A 20,309-nucleotide genomic window follows, 5' to 3' on the forward strand; every position below is an offset into this window, starting at 1 on the left:
GCTATGCAGAATGGTCTTTTCCCAAAACCCAGCTTTGACATTAAAATCATTCTGGATAAATGGTGTCTAATTTAAAACAAGTTAACTTCCAGCAACCATTCGTCCATGATAATCTTAAAAGTGATTATTTAAGTGCCTCCAACTGCCAATTCTAGCAGGAGGTCTAGAAAGACAGTGTGACCAATAGTTTCAAAATTGCCAAGAGATCTAGGAAGACAAGGATGGTTCTCCCTTCTCTTAAGTCCTGCCACAAGTGATCCATGACAACCAGTCCGGTTTTCATTCCATGGTCTTCTAGTGCTCTTTGAAATTTTAGTTCCATTATTAACATCCTTTACAAAAAGGACAGGTTGAAATTAGAGGAAAAGCTCTTCCCTATTGCTGGTTCCACAACCATTATTCAAGGCGTGGGCAGGTTAGGACTTCTTTCAAAGCTGCTCAATAGTCCCTTCCCTCAAAGAAGAATTGATGACCGCCAGAGTCCAACTCTCAGTTCCCTTTCTAGATGCTTTGGGCAGCCAGATATGTAATACTGTAGAGAAGTTTCTCTACTAACTTGAGCTTACGCAGCTCAGAAACGTACTAGATAACACCACAAGTTGATACTTCTATCACTTCAAAAGATTCCATCTATCTGGCTTCCAACTCAGAGCAAATGCAAGTGATTTTATCTATGAAATGCTTAGCCAGATGATCACAACTTATACTAATTGGTTCTTCCGGCCCATCTTTGCCTAATAAGGTCTGGGACACTCTAAATAGTGCAGCTGGCAGACATTCCGCAGACACAATAAGGGCAGGGAAGTATGTAATTGCCAAATGTTCAGTATTATGCCTGAGTTGTATTCCTATTTAAATTGGTCTTCTTTTAGCCCTCTTTTTCAGGTTTATACTTTCAAAAATACATGTACTATTTGATTTTACTGGGACTTAGTGATGCCTTTTTGTTGGCAATCAGTTCAGTGACTTTGCACCTCTTTCTGTCTCACCCTTTATAGCAATATTAAAGATATCCACTCAGTTCTTGAAGTGACAGTTTATGATGAAGATCGTGATCGGAGTGCGGACTTCCTAGGCAAAGTGGTTATTCCATTATTGTATGTAAGTTGATATTATTATTGTTATTATTATCATCATTGCCGTCCTCATCTGCTCTGAATTTCTTTTTGCTCATGGAAACAATCAGTACAGGCTGTCATTTCTCAACCCAGGTCTGTAATAGGAATACTGAAAAAAATTTAACATACTCAATTCACCGCCATGTTGAATCCCATGATAGTTAATTTTTCCTGACAGACTTGGTCCTGGTAATGAACAGGTACTTGTCAGAATTGCCACAGTTGTTTTGGGTTCTCTGTCAGTTTCAGCAGCTGGGGGTCAAAGGTCATGGAGGGAGTGTATTCAGTAGAGACTGTGAGACAGACGGCTGTCATGTCCTTTTCCTGCAGATTCAAAATGGTGAACAGAAAGCCTACGTTTTGAAAAACAAGCAGCTGACAGGGCCAACAAAGGGGGTCATCTATCTTGAAATGGATGTGATTTTTAATGCTGTAAGTCTTAACTTTGGCTTTTTTGTACTGCTAAAGAGTTCGGTTTCATGAAAGCTTTTGTTCCTGATTTGTAGAGAATTTCTGTCATTCCTCATTTTCTCTAAACTTTGATATATGCTGCAGAATACTCTTCTGCCACTGCCTGAGACAGTCACACTTTATCACATCACTGCTACTGCTGTAATATATACACAAGCATGAGCTTTTGTGCTTCATATTTCTAGTTTATAATCTTGGCCTTGAGATTTTTAGATGCTGTGATAATTGTTCTAAATGATACATGTTTCAGTGCCTAAATATCATAACATTCTGATGTTTAGGTGAAAGCCAGCATCCAAACATTAATGCCCAAAGAACAGAAATATATTGAAGAAGAAAACAGACTATCTAAACAGGTAAAGATTTAGAATTGCAATGTTTTGTGATGGGTTTTTTGGGGAGGGTGGGGGAGGGAATAATCATTTAAAGCACTTTGTGATTTATAACAAAAGTTTATCTGGACACGTGAGCACACACACACACACACACACACACACACACACACACACACACCAGTCCCAGCAAAAATTGAGCTTTAGAAAAGTGTCATGAGAACCACAATAAAGTCATCAGTTTTCCCCTGTGTATCAGGTTATGGCACAGGTGGCTGTAAACTTAGTCTACCATACATTTTGTGGCTAATTTGACCTACAGGAACTCTCATATTATTGTGGATTAGAGAATCTATCAGTCTTTTGTTCTCCTAGTTCTGATGCGGTGGTGCTTATTAGAATCTTAATTAAGGCAACAAACTTTTATTTGACTCTTCAAAGACTGACACATATTTTTTTCTGATGTGTGTTTACTTTTGCTAGCTGAAATATTTACTTACGAAAAGTGACTATTTTAAAATGTCCATTTTCTTAAAGAATTGGCTAAAATAATATTACAACCTAATTTATTCTATATTTTTATGATTACAATTATTGTATCTAAATAGGCTCTAAATCAATCTGCTTTTCCAGAACTGATTCATAAACTGAATAGTGTTTGTATACTTCTTACTTAAAATACAGAGTTACTTTTAGTAAGGATTTTTTTATCAGCAGTCAGATAATATTTACATAATCATAAAACAAGCAAATAATCTTTGTAATACACAAAACAAAATACTTTCAGTACAGTCCTCCCATATTTTTAGAAATTAGTGGGCACATTTGCAGACAATGAGTAGATAATTTATCACATAGTTTGAATTTAAAATATCTCATTAGAGAAATCTTGTTTTAAATAAAAACAGGTACAGTATTATGCTTAAAATGCAACAAGTAATAAGTCCTTTCCAGTGAATTTTATGAATAAAATTCATAAATTTTATAAATCACAGTTTTAAAAAAGAAATGCATGGTTCTTCTTGTCCTTGTAATGTTTTGTCATATCTTAAATAGAAAAAACAAGTAAAATTGCCTGAGAATTATTGCATATATCATTTCATATAGCTAGTATAAAATTTTGTTTAAAAAAATCTGGATTAATATAGTAAATCTTTGAAACTCAGTGCCTGAACCACGGTTACATATTCAGAATGAAAGTACAGCAGCATTGTAATTTCTTCTATTGTGCTGCACAGTGGAATGGTACAGCCTTTTATATTTTGCAATTACCAATAAACCTGTGGATACCTATTGACAGTTCCTTTTTTTATTCTTCAATAATAGCCCTTTTACTTTATATAGTGTATCCTTTTAGGATAAAATGTGAACACAGTCAGAATATATTCAACAGCACAAAAGAAGCTAACACATGCTCTGTTTCTCACCTCTAGCTTCTTCTAAGGAACTTTATGCGTATGAAGCATTGCGTCATGGTCATTATAAATGCTGCCTATTTTATAAATGGTTGTTTTGAGTGGGAGTCACCACCAAGAAGCCTGGCTGCTTTTATGGTACGATATTTTTAATTTATCCGACATTTTATTAATCATTTATGGCATCTTTAATGGCAAACAATTATTAATTTTGCACACAAGCTTAACAATTCCCATTTGTCCCTAAGGTTAGTGGGAATGGCTAAACAAACCATAAATTTTCTGAGGGTTACTTAATCATTTCTACTGGCAGGAGAAGCAAACCAGGAGCAATCAAGTAGAATGCATCAGCGGTTACTTGTTCACAATAAGCCAACATTGAATGTGCAGACACAGATAATAGTCTCACACTTGGAACACATTGTTATCAACTATTCAGTAAGCAAGCAATAATAATGGACAAGTCAGTAGTTTTAGAATTGATGTGCAGCTTGAATTACTGATCTCTTTTAAAAATGATTTACTTATCAGGGTTAGGAAGATTAGTGCAGTCACTGGAATCTTTATTATGTCATTCCTGATGAATTAGATTCCTGGTCATCAAAGACAAACCGTGATAAGGTTTTCTTCCTTCATAATCTTAATGTATAATCTGCATCATTTTTCTGGTAAAAGAGTTTTTTGCTGTGTGGGAAGATGTCTACAACTGTTTATACAATGAATGATAAATATTGGAGGTGCTGTATATAGAGGTTGTTTTCTAGATTTCTTATAAAGCACTACTATACTAAGTACAAGAAACTGAAATTGGTGTTCAGACAACTGTTTAACTCAAGGAATCATACAGGAGGGGTGCTTTTCCTATTTGGAAGAGCTGAAATATTGCTATGGGACTTACTCATGTGATTTCTCAACTTCAAACTTTTAGGGTGATATAAGAGATTATATAGATGTAGCAACTTAACTGTTCCTGTATTTGGAATAAAAACCTTGTAATATAAAAGAATAAGACCATTTTATGAAGAACACTATTTGTGATAGCTTTGTATTATCACAGTTAGAGGTTGCATTCTTTTCAGTACAAGTTGCTGATAAACAACAATGTGACCAGGCTATTGCCATCATCTGTGATTTAAATAAACCGTTATTGTTGTGGAATATAATACACACACATATATAAATATATTTTTTAATATTTACCTTAAGCCAGTTGGTTTTCATTTATTCTGGTGTCTCACTTAGGGATTCTACATTGGTCAAGGTAGTGCAAAGAGTAACAGGTTTTAAGAAGGAATCAAAAAACAGAACCTTAACATTTTAAAATAATATTATGACATGATCTTCATATAACATTATCTTTATGTTGATACCTTGTAGGTAGCATCTGAATGTTTTCAAGGCCTTTTGATGTAAGGCAGGTAATATATGTGTGCTTACAGTCAAGATTTTTATGATTGACTTGTCATAAGGTAGATTTCAATAACCTATTCTACTGTCAAAGAGCCACAGCTTTTTATTATAACTCATTTTCAGTAACAATTATATCTCTGAGCATATTTACTGATTGTAGAATTGCAACCTAAATCCACTGTTCTGCAAAATTTAAACTGTTTAAAATACTTTTGAAGTAATAAGATGTTAATGATTCTAACAAATTGGAGAGTAAATGACCAACACAAATAAAAGCAAAGTTGTGCAAAGTGGAATCCCATTTTTTAAATTCTTACAGCTGCTTGAGAAGAGAGAATTAACAAATAACATATTTCTCCAGTCACAGAAGGTGGCAGCACCTAGCCATTCTCAAAAAACTAAATATCAGACCTGATTAAAACTTGGAAAGGGACAGAACACAAAATTACAGGATTACAGTTTAGACTGAAAAGTCAAATGTCCTGAACAAAGGAAATGATAAATCACTTCCATACAGTTTTTTGGATCACAACATGGATATATTAGTCAATATCTACTCAAGGGAGATTTTATTACTTAACTTCCTCTAATGGGAATTTTCAACAACTGTGAAGTATTTGGTTCAGATAACATGTTCCAAAGTTTAGGATTTAAATACTATAGAACAAATGAATTTTTCCTCCAATAGGTATTGTTCTCCCAATTACTATAGTTATCATAACTATATTATCATAACTAAGCATTCAGTTTACAAAATTAATAGAATTTTTTAATTATTAGCTTTTTTTGTTCGTTTAAATTAAAAATTTGGATTACTTCTATGTAATTTTAACATGCAATTATTCAAAATACTTTTATGTATATTTAATATATGAATATTCTCACATAGAAATTAGAAGAATTGTCTTTGCAATAGTCTAGTGTAATAACAAAATGTCTTCCAACTTGGATTTAATTATTTTCAGCTCTTCGCCACACATTCCTGTACTTGTGGAAGTTGGAAAGTGTAATGCTTTAGGGCAGATGAGGATGTATGCAACCTTTTCCCTCCACCGTCGTATTACTATAATGGGCTGAAAAATAATTGGATATCTAAGATTTAAGTAAAAAGAGGTACTTTAAAATGAATTAGTGAATTAGTTTGGCAGACAAATGTTACTCTGTAAATAGGTTTGTGGATAATTTGTGGTACTTTGGACTATTTTGAATTGTTTTAGCCTTTTTAGTTGTTATACATTAAGTGTTGCTATGTTAACATTAACATTTGATATTTTACACATTTATTTCCTGCATTGCTGTGTGGTCTTTGGGGAAATGTGCTCTAGTGCTACATGAAAGAGACATAATATTGATCAGGTAACATTTCAGTTACACTTATGTATGTTGCAAAATTAATGAAAATGCCAGGCAAAAATGTCAGAGTGCACAAAAAGGTAGGATTTGAATTTGGGCAGTTTAATCAAAAGTTTAAGATTTATGTTACAACATGTCCTTTTAGCCTACAGTATAGAAGTTATAATACAATAATTGCTGTGTTATTTGAAGGAATATTAAGCCTTAATTTATAAAAAGTAAGTGATATTCTCAAATTACTTAGTTTGATATAGTCGAATCTTCTAAATAACAATAATCCTTTCATATAAGGAGAAAAATACAAATGTGCCACATTTTTGCAAGAGTTTGGAAGATTATGTAGTCTTCTTTTGATTTTAGCTAACATTCATCTGCAACCTATTTTAGATTTTTAAAGTAAATCTAACGCAGTTCCAGTACTATTTTTCCTGTTTTAATGCTCAGATTTATTTAGCTTAGGTTTGTACATATTTATGCAAACCATTTCAGTGTTTAGCCATCACACATGAAAAACTAGAGAGCCATCTTGAAATGATTAAGGTCTTAAAATGTCATTATAAGTTTGTGATTAATAGGGGATTCGTAGGATAACAATATAATGGAGAAACATGAACATTATTTAATAGATTCATATTTGGTCAATGTGCCAAAAAAGACCCCAAAAAGTAAGAAATAATTCATGTAGTATACCCCTGTGTATAAAGAGGTATTGTCATTTTTATTTAGTTGTATTATTATACATTTCAACATTTCTCTAGGAGCTCAGGGTGCTATACATAGAATTCTGTCCCCTAATTTTTTGCAATAACCCTTCTATTGGAGGGTAGAAAGTGACTGACCTAAGTCATCCAATTAATGTCATTGGATGAGTTTGTATTTGATCCTGGGCCTCCATAGGAGAGTCCAGTAACACCATTACATAAAATGGCTTTTATTTCAGTAATAAATAAATAACTAGAAGAAAAAAAGACTGCAGACTCAACACTTAGATATTTTTGTTTTTTAGAATGTAATAAAAACACTGTATTTCTCTATATATATTATTTTACTATATATATTATTATTTAATATTGTTTTCTCATAGAGGTTTGTAAGAGGAACTTTCCTTGAAATAAGACGGTTGTAGTTGAACATCTTCTGGGCCATAAACCTGGGCAGATGGCATACATCTGTTATTACCATAAAAGTGTACTGAGATTTTCCACAGTTACAGAACATATTCACATTGAATGGCTGTGACAATTTCAGTCTGTGTACTCTGAGAGAATAACGTTTATTGTTAAGTTCAGAAGCCTGTATGTAGCATTTAACCGAAGTCTTTTGATTCCCATGTTCTCCCTTCAGAGCCTTTGGTGCAGAGCCCACCAAAACAGCTGTTCCTCTGGACCTGAGGTTTGGCAGGGCTGCATCAATTCCACATAAGGGAGATAGTTTGGAACTAAAGGAGGTGGCAAGACACATAAAATTATATGGAAGTATATTCCATATCCATACTGAGTAATTGGATTTAAATTGTTTCTTTAAAAGAAAATAACATGCTGATTTATTTTGTATCAATATTTAAATATTCAATTGAATAATTTAGGCAGACAACCACAGAATTCTATGTGTAAGAGAAATTGCTTCTAATAAATTAGGGAGACGGACCTGTTTCATGCATACAATAAGAATTGAATTTGAAAACTTGTTATTGCAGAAAATAGTATATTTCATGATCTGAATCTTCTGTTCTACCACAAATTGCTGTTTTCTTTGAATGGGATAGGGGAATGTGTTGGGGATTGAATACACATGTGAACAACCAAGCTGTTGATGTGTTGATGCTCGGATTTTTGAAAATGTTCCTTACTTCTTGTTTCATTAAGTGCGTTAGATCAGTTCTCATACAGTAAGGAAAATAGTTAATTTGATGATGGGAAAATTTCAGGCTATCTCATTCATAAATAAATATCGTGATATCCCTTCCCCCCAGGTTATGACTTTATTCCTGTTCTTTTTCTTTATTCCTATTCTTCTTCATATTCAGTTCCATTTGTTTTAATAATGCTTAGCTCTTTTTGCCTTCTTTTTATGTACACCTCAAATGTTCATCGTTATCTACTTCATTTGTTTTTAGTCTGAGTGTTTTTGAATTTCCAGGTATAAGGTGAAATTTTACATAACAGCGAGTCTTCATTAACAACTTTACTTAGGTTCCTTATTTAAATATAAATTTAGCAATCTTGTAAGTAGAAAACCCCTTACGGTATGAGCAGTGGTTTTTTTTTATTATAGAAATTCAACATGAACAAAATTAGAAATTTGGATTCCAGTTTGTATTTAAATAACATTTTCGTGTATTTTATCCATCTGGGCAGAAATTTATTTCTCACAAAATTTTAATGTAAATATTCTGGAAGAGGGATCCGATTGAAATAACTTTTTAGAAAATAATGGACCTCTTAATTTATGTGGAAGAAACAGGAAATTCTAAAATATTCTATTTGAAATACAAAATTGTGTTTGAGAAATACTTTCTTACACATGAAATTAAGGAAAAAGCTATTTAAAACCTTATTTATAAAAGCCATTCTGTAATAGTTTTCAGGACAGTCCACAACAATCCTATTATTTTTTATTTTATCATATTTGTATGATTATCCTTAGTTTTTAAAACAATCTTAGGAACGTTCTGTTTAAAAACTGACAATTATCATTCCTAGCTCATCAAAGTAAAAAGAAAGTTAAAAAAATATAATTTTTTTAAAAAAATACTAACAATTTGTTCTGAAAAAAAATGAACCTGCTTTTAAAGGCCAACACGGAATTAGAATATATTGAAAATGCAATTAATGTCAACCACATAGTAGTCTTCATTACTCTCAGAACTATATAGGCAACAAGAATACCATGTCTCCATTCAAATTATAATGGTCACCTTCCTTAACTAAAAATGACTCATTAATGGGCCAATTCAGGTTCTTCTCTACCTCATTAAAATGATAAAGCCAAAAAGAAGAAAAAAGGCTAATCTAACATTAGTTGTTCACTGTCTAAAACTAAAATCTGCTGCAAGTGAAACTTGACTCTTGGTGACTTCATGGTCATGCATACTTACTACTTACTGTTGATGTTATAGTATAAATAATCACTCATGTGGAAGTAATACATGCAATATGCTATTACATGTGCTTTAATTTCAAAATAATGTTTGACGAATCTCTTATGACCATCTTTACATCTGTCTGCATAAATACAATAAATAAGCATTTAAAACATATATCCCCTTGAAAACTGCATATCCTTTAGGTCAGCCTTGATCCTTATCATTTTGAATACTTTGCATGCTGCAATAAACAATATTCCTCCTCTTACTTTTCTCTAAGATTGTCACCTAGTCAGTGTTTTGTCCTGTAATGAAATCAGTGTGTGTGGGCAGCGTCTCTCTCTTTCTTCCCTTCCTGTTTATAATGGGTGAGATGGGGGAAGAGGCTCCTCTCTTTCATTTCATGTAGTGTTTAATCCTAGTGATTCTCTCCATATCATCCCTACCAGGGTGGTTTAGCTAGCAGCATTTCATTTGCCTCCCCCCTCCTGTCTTTGCTGCCATAAAGCTTTGCAACTCCCATCCTTCATTCCTAAGCTCTTTGTTTACAGCACTTTCCATCTCTACGCTGTTCTACTTGCTGTGCAGATCAAGGCAGAACAAGGAGACTAGAGTGTTTTCTGGGCTGGGCTGAGATGAGATAGCAAGAACCAGTTGATGGGAGGCGTGTACACCTACTTATCTTACCTCTGAAAAGCAAATGCACATGGCTTCAGTTTGAATTAAAAGATAAACAGGAATTACGCTGCAACTAATTCTAAATTCAGTCGAAGTTGTAACTAATGAATGCTTCAATCCTTCATGAACAAGTGTTCTATTGGAAGAAACTCTGTGTATGTTTAATAACACAAGATTTGAGCAGTCCGTAGTTGCAATCTTTATGCTGTACTATTAGCAAAAAGAGCAGGACTAAATACAAGTAATGTAGTATTGATGCATGAAAACAAAATTAAAAGCATAAGGCCATATTATCTATACTTTTAAAACTCAACTATTAAGCATATTTAATTGTTTCTAGTCAGGAACGTACATGCTAATAGATCTAGTTTACATGTTAAAATTACTTAGGCTCTATAAATAACTCTATTTGAGCTTTTATTAGTTAATTGTTTTAGGTGCAGTTCACAATATCCCAAACTTAGTATTTTTTAAAGCTGGAAAGCAGCCTGTGAAGTTAGCAATATTTCAGGAATTATTCATTTTGTAAACTTTTCCAGCTAAAATTAGTAACTATCAGAATATTCTTACAGGACAGTTTTTCAGTGAAGTGGTATTTGTTTCTCTGCTTCTGTGCTAAGGGTGGATTTGTGTATCTTCTTTCCTCAAGCAGATATAATATATATCTATTTCAGTGACTGAGCATTTGAGTGCACCAATGCAAGTCATAGCTGATAACTCGGGCAGCCCATCTCGTACTACTGTAGAACCATATCACTGAACTGTCTGGAGTTACCTACCCAAGAAACAATTACTCTATTAGGGTCAAATACCCTTTCACCTTTCTACCTGAACACCTGCAAATTGAGCTGTATCGCATTCAGAATTTTAAGAACAGAGCCATTGTAAGGGGGTGGTTTGTTTCTGGGAGAAAATTATGCCAGTTCTCTCTTAAATGAAAGACAAGTCTGTTGTTACTTAAGGGATATTAGGCTTCACTGCATTTTTGAGAAAAACAAATTTGCTGTAACTTTATCTGTAATGTAGTATTGAATGAGTGCAAATAGACTCGATAGCATGTATAGCAGAGCAAGAAAAATAAGAGTTTGTTAAAGCAATGAAAGGGATTTGTAACCCTTATATTTCTAAGGGATACCATATCAGAATCAAGGGTTAGAAGGGGAAATGTCTTAGTTACAGCATCAACATTAAATACCTGCACAGTAATTTACCCGAAAATATCATCAAAGAAGGATGTTTTATCTATTTTAAACTCACAATGAACTTACACATTTCCTGAAAGTAACTAGGTTGATGGTCTTTGATTTAGAGGTTTAGTTAGTGAGTTATTATAGGAAGACTAAAGCAAAGAGGTAACTGCCAAACTGCGTGAATTTTCATTGTGATAATACCTTATACATTCATTTATTAATTTCATCATTTTATCTTTTATTTCAAATATAATTAAGATATATAAGTGCATGTTTCTTCTTCATTTTCCTTCATTATTGATAATTTGCAAAGCAAACTATCACCTGCTATTTTTATTAGGAATTTGAGGTTTTGGCCAGAAATTTGAAACACATTATGTAAAAAGGAATGTGTTACCATTCTTAAAATTTATCTAATTGTAAAATGAACTTTAAGTTACACTAACAAAAATGTGCAGTTGAATTGGGTTTTAAATTGAAATAAAGAAATGTATTAAGCTGGTACACTATACAGCTCCTTTTAATACTATATTATACAACTCCATTTAAATTTGGCAGAAGTTGTCCTATAGAAATTTGTATACGATTCATGTCTTATTGTTATATCTTCAAAAGTGCCAGTTCATATGGACTACATATAAGATGCATGATTGCCAATTTAATTGCTGAAGTGTTGCATCCTCATAAAGGATTTTGTGATATAGATTGTTTCATTTAGATAATGTTTCACTAGATTGTTTCATCTCATTTTAAAGTTTCCTGATTTTTGTGCATTTTAACTTTTTTAAAAAATTCAACATAATAATGAGATCTTATGGAATAAAATATTATTTATATAAATTTTATCCCACCTTTTAATATATGAATAATTTTGGCAGCAAAAAATGAAAGGAAATGAATTGGCTATCTGGTTGTCTTTAAAAATATTTTAATGAATTTTGTATGAAACAAAATTTATTAGTATTTATGTACATATTGAGAAAAATATTTCCAAATCATGAAAGCAGCATTAATGTTCTCATGTTGTGGCCCATCAAAATTGCAAATTACACACATCATAGAGAGATTGAAGCAGTGAAATTATATATGATATATCCATCAAGGGCGAGCTAACTGACCTGAATATTTGGGATTTTTCCAATTGATACATTCTGGTAATAAATTTTTCAAATTAAATATTTCAAGAAATATGATGTAACTGATTTAGATATGCTGGAGATAAATACATTTCAAAAAAGAACCTACATGTCTTCTATTTCTTGTCTTTTTTTAAAAAAAACCCGAAAACTGTGGTGGTATATACATTTAACTGTAATAAGCTAATTTTATTTAGTTGAAAGCCAATCCTATGCACTTTTACACTGACACAAATATCACTAAATAATTGCTTTTGCGTAATAAATTTCAAACCATATTATAAAGCTGTAATCCTTTGTGTAATACACAAATTGTGTAATACGCAAATTAATGGACATAAAATCTATTGTAAGTATGATTTCTAAATAAACGTAGAATTGGCCATTAAAATGCAAACCAGAGTCAATATAAGTTAGATTTCAGTAGAATGAGAAACAATAAAAATCTTTGTTGCCTTGAAAGAATCATGCATGTCTCTCATATCTTCTGTTCCTGTTTTATCAATGGCAAAAGGCAAAGTGTGTTCCTGGATGACAGAACAGATCAATTTTTACATGAGATTTATATTATTTTAACATATCTACTTTAATACATATAATTTATGCTGTAGAAGTTAAAAAGTTTGATTTCACTGATGTATGGCTGATCCTTTTAATCATTCTGTCCAAAATGGATTAAGATAAAATTTTAGTACTGTCTAAAGTTTAAAGCACTATAGCCACACCCAAGAATTTGATTAGAATGATATATTATATCAAGGTTTTTCTTTTACTTAATGCTTGTATTTGGTATAGCCTTTTAAAACTTCTTTCTAACAGTAAACTTGACTGCCATGCAAGTGATAGAAATGAAATATCAGATCTACAAAGCTTTATAAATTAATGACAAGTCACGAATCTTAGAGCTTAATACCCCATCTTATGTCTTATAAATGACAGTTGTGTATTCTTTTATAGATTTTAAGTACCATATAATACCAAAAAAAAACAGAAACATTTTAGAAAATTTCTGCCCTAAAATATTTTCCTTGATGTACATTTCTTCTTTTCTTCCAAGAAATACATTATGAGTTTTCATTTTTAATTTGTTTGAAGATAATTATGCTTATTGTTAAAAAATTGTAAGGGGAATGCAAATAAGAACAGCCTTTTCTCTTATTACACATTCAATAAAAATATACCCATTTGAAGTATAGAAATATAGTATAGGTAACAGCAGATTATATAATACTAAAGAATTATCTAAAATTTGAACAAGAAAATTATATGTGAAACACAATTTTAATATATAAATAGAAATTTTATTCCTAGAATTTAATTTTATGGTCACAATTAAATATGAGATTGTGTGTTGGAGCTAAGTTTAATAATTTCAATTCTAAAACTGGACTCTTTTGTACTTAGTTGTTTCAATTTTTACAGATGAAACTATTGTCAGATTTATTCTTAAATTGTTTTTAACAATATAAGTCTTTTTTCCTAAATTTACTATTTGTTTTAAAAACATATACTTTGAACATATACCAAAATTTTCGTAATTTTAAAAAAGACACTGAATTATTTTAATGTCAGTTTTTTAAAGTAATTTTCTGCATAGAAGATACAAAGCAGTTTAAAAATAAAGTGTATTTAATATTAAAAAATAGTTTTCAAATTTCATTATCCTAATTTGATGCAATTAGATTCAACAGTTTAAATTTGTATGCCTGAGGGTTATTTTTACTTACCTATAATTTAATAAAATATAGGAGAAAGTTGCAAAATGTTTAGATTTGTTTCTTTTTAGATTATGAGTTAATGAATAGAATTGATCTATTAAATATGAAATATATAGACTGAAATATTACACATTTACCAAGTTATGCTATTGCTTTTGAAAGATTTCCAAAACAGGTAGCTATTAGTTATTTATTGACATATGCAAAGATACATATCTGCATGCTTGTAGTGTAATAAGACATGTATAGAATCAAATGCTATGCTTGATTTAGAACTACATATTAGTCTTCTGCTCAGTAAAAGTATTTTAATAATTATAATGAATATATATATTAACTAGCATACATATTAGTCATTTTTATTATTGACTTATATCAAATATTTATCTTGTCATGCAGAAAAACATAATAATTTAAAGTGTGAAATATGCAAAGCTGCTACTCTACCACTCTAGGAAATAACATTTAGAAGTAAGCTAGTGTGATTTAGAGATGCTTTCTCTGGAAGTAGAAGCACAAAGAATGCCTCCTGTATCAGTTTTAGTCGCTTTCACTGTAACATTAGAAACAGCTCTTTATCACATGTGCTTCAGTGGCAAAGTTAGCTAGAAAGGGTATTTACAGAAGCCTGTAGATTAGACCATTCAGTCATTTGCAGTGAGAAATATTTGTAAAGTCTCAGCATTTTGTCTCATTGCTGAACTTATTATTTCATATTTCTTTGTTTTTTGTTCAATTCTAAAAAAGTTCAATAAATGTCATTCTTTAAAATGAGTTTCACTAGCATTGCATTAGCAGGAACATAGCCAAGCAGATGCAACAATGGACAATTTTAAATTTTAGATAAAAGCAGAAGACATTCTTCATATATCTGATATCACGTATTTTTATGTTTTTGCTAATATATAAAACTTTTGATTCCTCCTTTCAGCAAATTAATGATAAATAAATGTTGTTCTTCTTTTGAGCCCCTAGGTAGCACTATTGTCTCACAAAACCAGTGACATCTCAAGACAAGGCTTTAGCTATTTATTTATTTATTTACTTATTTATTCAAGCCTTATAAACCAACTCTAACTAGCACTACATTTGTATAATTTTCAAACTTTAATGATGATCTTATGGCAAGTGGCCTAAATATCATGCTTTGAGTTCTCTCTCTTTCCCTGGATGATCTGATGGAGGAAAAACATAGTGACAAAATTCAAATTATTAGTTCAAATCCAAAAAAATATTTTGGTGCAATGTGCAAAAAAATAAATAAATCTTTTAATGTGTTGCTTTTCAGCTATCAATACATCTGTGAGGTTCTGACTGACTATATTCTATTTCCTTTATACAAAACACTATTCAGCACTTGCTTTATTTTCAAGTCACTAATGAGGTAAATGAAGTCTCAATCTCTTAATCTTGCTTTTCTTTTCATCTTTAAACAGGGCCACCTACATGATTTCCATTTAGCCATGTGAGAGAAATGCACTGGTTCTTATGATGTTGGCATGGAGCAGTAGTAAGCAACACTTGTACACTGCTTTTATGCCATTTATTAAGTAGTACTCTAAAGATGAGCAACATGTATGAATAGCTATTGCTGTTTCCGGGCAATGCAGTTGCCCTGGAAAATGCAGTTAACAAACAGTGTAGAACAAAATATTAAAGATGGAGGTTTTTCATTGTCCTATAAAGGGATTCCTTGCTTTAATGGTTAATGAATTGCATAAAAGCTACTAAAATAGACCTCTCTCTGGTTTACAGGACTTGATACTTCGAATCATTCTAGCAGTAATGTTTTTTTTTTTACCATATAGCATTTCCTTCCCCTTAATGCAACTTCTTCTTAGCTGAATAATTCTGATAATAAGTATATATTATGGAAGGAGACTTGAGTTATTATTCTGATTAGCAATCATGGCCTGCTTGAATCAAAATTTGGAGCTTCATTCTATTTTATTGATAACAAAGCACATAAAAATATTATTTTGAAGTTATTCCTTGCTGTAAGAAATATGGACTTCAGTGATTACAATAGTTTCCTTTTATTCATTTGTCTACCCCCACCACCACCCGGCCCAACCTTTGGTTAACATAAGACAGCTGTGAGTGCAAAATTCATTGAGATTCACTAAGTGGGATTAAAAAAAACCTACAAAGGCCTATTAATGTGCATCTTTATTATTCCTTTGTCAGCGTGCTGCACCATGGGAGACTTGAAAAGGGAACACTACAGCTTTCTATGAACAAGCTGTTTTCTAATCATATTATCTGCGCATTCGTGCGTATACTAGAACATGCAAAGTCAAATGCAGGTGGGAGGGAGCCACCCTTTGACTCACTGTAGTAGCAAAAATATTTCAGGCTATCAGCATGAGAGTTTTCAGCTTTTCATTGTCTCAATAAAAAGAGGTATCTTTATCTTGAAGGCAAAGAACACAAATAGCTCCCCAGTGTGTTTGCATGAATTCTTTTTTAAAAACCTTGCAATTAAAAATAAAGTAGTGAGGGAATTCTAATACAAAAGAAACGGAAAAGTATTATGATGAAATCTATTAGGAGTGAATTCAGTAAAGTTAAAAAATGGGAGCCTCTATAGTGATAGCTCTTTCTCTCAACCCTAAATTTCTGTGGTCACTAGCCAAGTTAGAACAAATGAGGCTTACAAAACAGTTCATAGTTTGATTTGTCAAAGAAGATAAGCTATTTCCATGGTATACCCCAAAAGAGAGCTTGTTGAATGCATGAACACTGTTGAACACAAATGTAGACTGATGTAAAGGAATCAGAAGAATTCCTGTCTGGGCATAACAAAACGTTTTTACCATGGCTGATGTAACAGTTTGCACAGTTTAGCTACCAAGTCATTGTATTTTAATCATTTTGAAAGTATATTTGGAACCATGACTAAAACAAATTTTGGGGAAATGGGAACAATCTGCTCTTAGTCATAAATGTTGTCTGGATCTAGAATCCATAAGCACCTTTGTCAATAAAGATAGTCCTTGACTTATGACAACAATTGAGCCCAACATTTCTGTCGCTAAGGAAGACATTTGTTAAGTTAATTTTGCCCTATTTTACAACCTTTCTTGCCACAGTTGTTTAGTGAATCACTGCAGTTTTTAAGTTAGTAACACGGTTGTTAAGTGAATCAGGTTTCCTCATTGACTTGCTTGTCAGAAAGTTGCAGAAGCTGATCATATGACCCCAGGACCCTACAACTGTCATAAATATGAGTCAGTTACCAAGTGTGAAAAGTGTGAAAAACAGTCATAAGTCACTTTGTAACTATGAATAGTCACTAAATAAACTGTTGTAAGTCAATGACTACCTATTCTGCAGGAGTACCCGCTTTCCTCTATAAATGCAACTTGTCATTATGCAATAGATATGATCCTAGAGAATCCTTCAACCATCTTTTCAGTAAGAAAGGATGAGGGATTGACAAATTCTTCGCCATTAATTGGTTTGTACAAAATTTGATTTTATTTACAATATTGTAATATACATTTGATTTGTTCATACATTGACTAAATTAACCAAATCTTGCAAAAGTTTAATGATTAAACAATTGATTGTAGTTTAAGCTTATGATTTCAACATGTTCCCTGCAGGCATTACTGTTCCTGAAGGGACATGCAGAAGTATTGTCCATATAGATTGGCCGTTTATCTTATTGGAAAAGTAAAATACCTACTCAAATGAAAATTGGTGAAGAGTGTGTGTATGTGATTTTCTTGTTCCACTAAGGTCTACCCCTTTTTGCTTTTTTTGGCCTTTTTTGCATAGCTTCTTTTTGTTTTCTCTGTTTTTTCCCCTCAGTGTGAGAAAAAGTAATGTAACTATAAATACGGGTCTTACTATTTTGCCTCTGCAATATCTGAGCTTTTGTACTTTAAAAAAAACCTGCATATGCTTTTAGATTCCCAAAACTGAGTACAACAGCCTAATCTTTTTAGCCAGATCTTCTTCATAATGCATTTAAGTATTATCCTCAGTTGAAAAGTGTGTGTATTTGTGTGTGCAATATGCCATGATCGGCCATGATTTGTTTTGAAGATTCAATTCAAAATTCTGATTTAGTAAGTCAGCTTAATTCAGTGTGAAAACTGGTTGGAATCAGTTCTAAGACTTGGCTCAGTAGAAATGTGTATGCGTGTACAAAATTAATCAAATGTCTTAATTTGATTTGAATACATCTGATTCAATATGATGATTCAGTTCAAAGGGATTATTTGGTTGGAACTCTGAAATTTTGTATATCCTTTTTGATATATAAAGGAAAAATGGTAATCAGTGTGATTACATGACAGTGAAATTAAATAGAACTGATTATGCTCTCCCTATGATTTGTGTTTCATAAAATATAAAATATGAGAGACAGTTTGGTCTAATGGGTAAGGCACCAGGCTAGAAACGAGAAGACTATGAGTTTTACTCCTGCCTTAGACATGAAAGCCAGCTGGCTGATCTTGAACCAGTCACTCTCTCTCAGCTCAACCCATCTTCACAAGTTGGTAGTTGTGTGAAATATAGAATGAGGAAAGGAGTATTAAGATATGTTCGCTGCCAAGTTACACACACACACACACTTATTTATTTATTTACTTACTTACTTACTTACTTACTTACTTACTTACTTACTTACTTACCTGCCTACCTACCTTCCTACCTACCTACCTACCTACCTACCTACCTACCTTTGGGGAAATCAGTTAGTTCTCTAAAATAGGCATGCCCCATTTAGTAAATTATAAAAATTTATGTATGCTCTCATTTTCTGAATAATGATTGTAATATGGATCACCTCTGAGCATTTTAGTCAGAAGCAACAGAAAGGATTCTTAGAGCACAATGGAATGAGATCTGTCCATTCAAGATTTTTATTATTCTTGTTATATTCTTGTAGTGTAAAAAATACCCCCCCATCTTTAATTTCCCAAACTATTGAAATTTACAGATATTCCATTAGCCTGCAATATCTGTTCAAATTCATGTAGACATTAAAACATTCTCCATATGCTAATACTAACGCAGGGTCCTGGCTCATATGAAAGCCACTGTGCAGTCACCTGTACATGCAAAGGATTTCATCTGCAGAGATAGAAACTAATACCATTGGATATTTAAAGATTGTGGATTAAAGACTGTGGATGTCTTATTAGGAATATGCACACTTTGAGAATCTGGATACCAGGACATGAAGGATAACATGAAAGAGATTAATGTCATACTGATTTCTGACAAGGCCATATGCTTAAAGTTTCTAATGTATTCAAGTCACAAGGCAGAGGAAAAACAAAAAAATGCCAGCAATGAACTAAGAATAACTAAATTACTAGTCTAAAACAACTTCACAAATATTGATGAGTAACAGAATTTTTTCTAGAAGATATGTTGGTTCTACCTGTAATACTATGGAAGGCTCTAATGAGAAAGTTATGTTCAGATAATGTGAAGGCAATTTTTGTGCTTCTAACTCCATGATTGAGTTATATGTGTACCATAGTAAATGTCAAAAAATTAGGTAGATTGTACCTGTAGGAGCAACTTATGTTTATTTTTTTTTAAGCAGGCATCACTAATCTGGGAGCATTTTACCATTTCTCATGAGCTGCTCATTTAGTTGTATTTGTCTATGTATGTTGATATTGCATATTTTCTGAAGAACATATTAAACTGCAGTGATTTGTAATTATTGATTTTGCCTTAATTTTTCTTTTTTCCTATTTGTGTGTGTGTGTTTCTGTGTATTTGATATGTGTATATACAGTACATCACAGAAGTGAGTACACCCCGTCACATTTTGTAAACATTTAAGTATATCTTTTCATGTGACAACACTGAAGAAATGACACTTGGCTACAATGTAAAATAGTGAGTTTGTATAACAGTGTAAATGTGCTGTCCCCTCAAAATAATGCAACACACAGCCATTAATGTCTAAACTGCTGGAAACAAAATGAGTACACCCCTAAGTGGTAATATCCAATTGGGGCCCAGAGTGTCAATACTTTGTGTGGCCATCATTATTTTCCAACACTGCCTTAACCCTCTTGCGCTTAGAGTTCACCAGAGCTTCACAAGTTGCCACTGGAGTCCTCTTCTTCTCCTCCATGACAATGTCAAGGACCTGGTGGATGTTAGAGATTTGCGCACCTCCACCTTCCATTTCAGGATGCCCCCAGATGCTTAATAGGGTTTAGGTCTGGAGACATGCTTGGTCAGTCCATCACCTTTACCCTCAGCTTCTTTAGGAAGGCAGTGGTTGTTTTGGAGGTGTGTTGGGGGTTATATTTGGGGTTATGTTATCATGTTGGAATACTGCCCTGCCGCCCAGTCTCCAAAGGGAGGGGATCATGCTCTGCTTCAGTATGTCACAGTACATGTTGGCATTTATATTCCCTCA

At 32.5% G+C, this 20,309-nt stretch overlaps 1 protein-coding gene across 1 annotated transcript in view; it reads left to right on the forward strand.

The window, feature by feature from the left end:
* The window catches only part of MCTP1 (multiple C2 and transmembrane domain containing 1), a 150,966-nt gene that overhangs the window by 86,352 nt on the left and 44,305 nt on the right, over window positions 1-20,309 (forward strand). Inside the window, exons 12-15 of the mRNA XM_070935753.1 lie at window positions 999-1,101; window positions 1,449-1,550; window positions 1,871-1,945; window positions 3,355-3,474. Coding sequence (XP_070791854.1) covers window positions 999-1,101; window positions 1,449-1,550; window positions 1,871-1,945; window positions 3,355-3,474 — 400 coding nt within the window. The remainder of the gene's footprint in view (window positions 1-998; window positions 1,102-1,448; window positions 1,551-1,870; window positions 1,946-3,354; window positions 3,475-20,309) is intronic.

Source organism: Pituophis catenifer, unplaced genomic scaffold (assembly GCF_029215685.1).
Source record: "Pituophis catenifer annectens isolate HBS135680 unplaced genomic scaffold, rPitCat1.0.hap2 SCAF_2, whole genome shotgun sequence".
In the NCBI taxonomy this organism is placed as follows: domain Eukaryota; kingdom Metazoa; phylum Chordata; class Lepidosauria; order Squamata; family Colubridae; genus Pituophis; species Pituophis catenifer.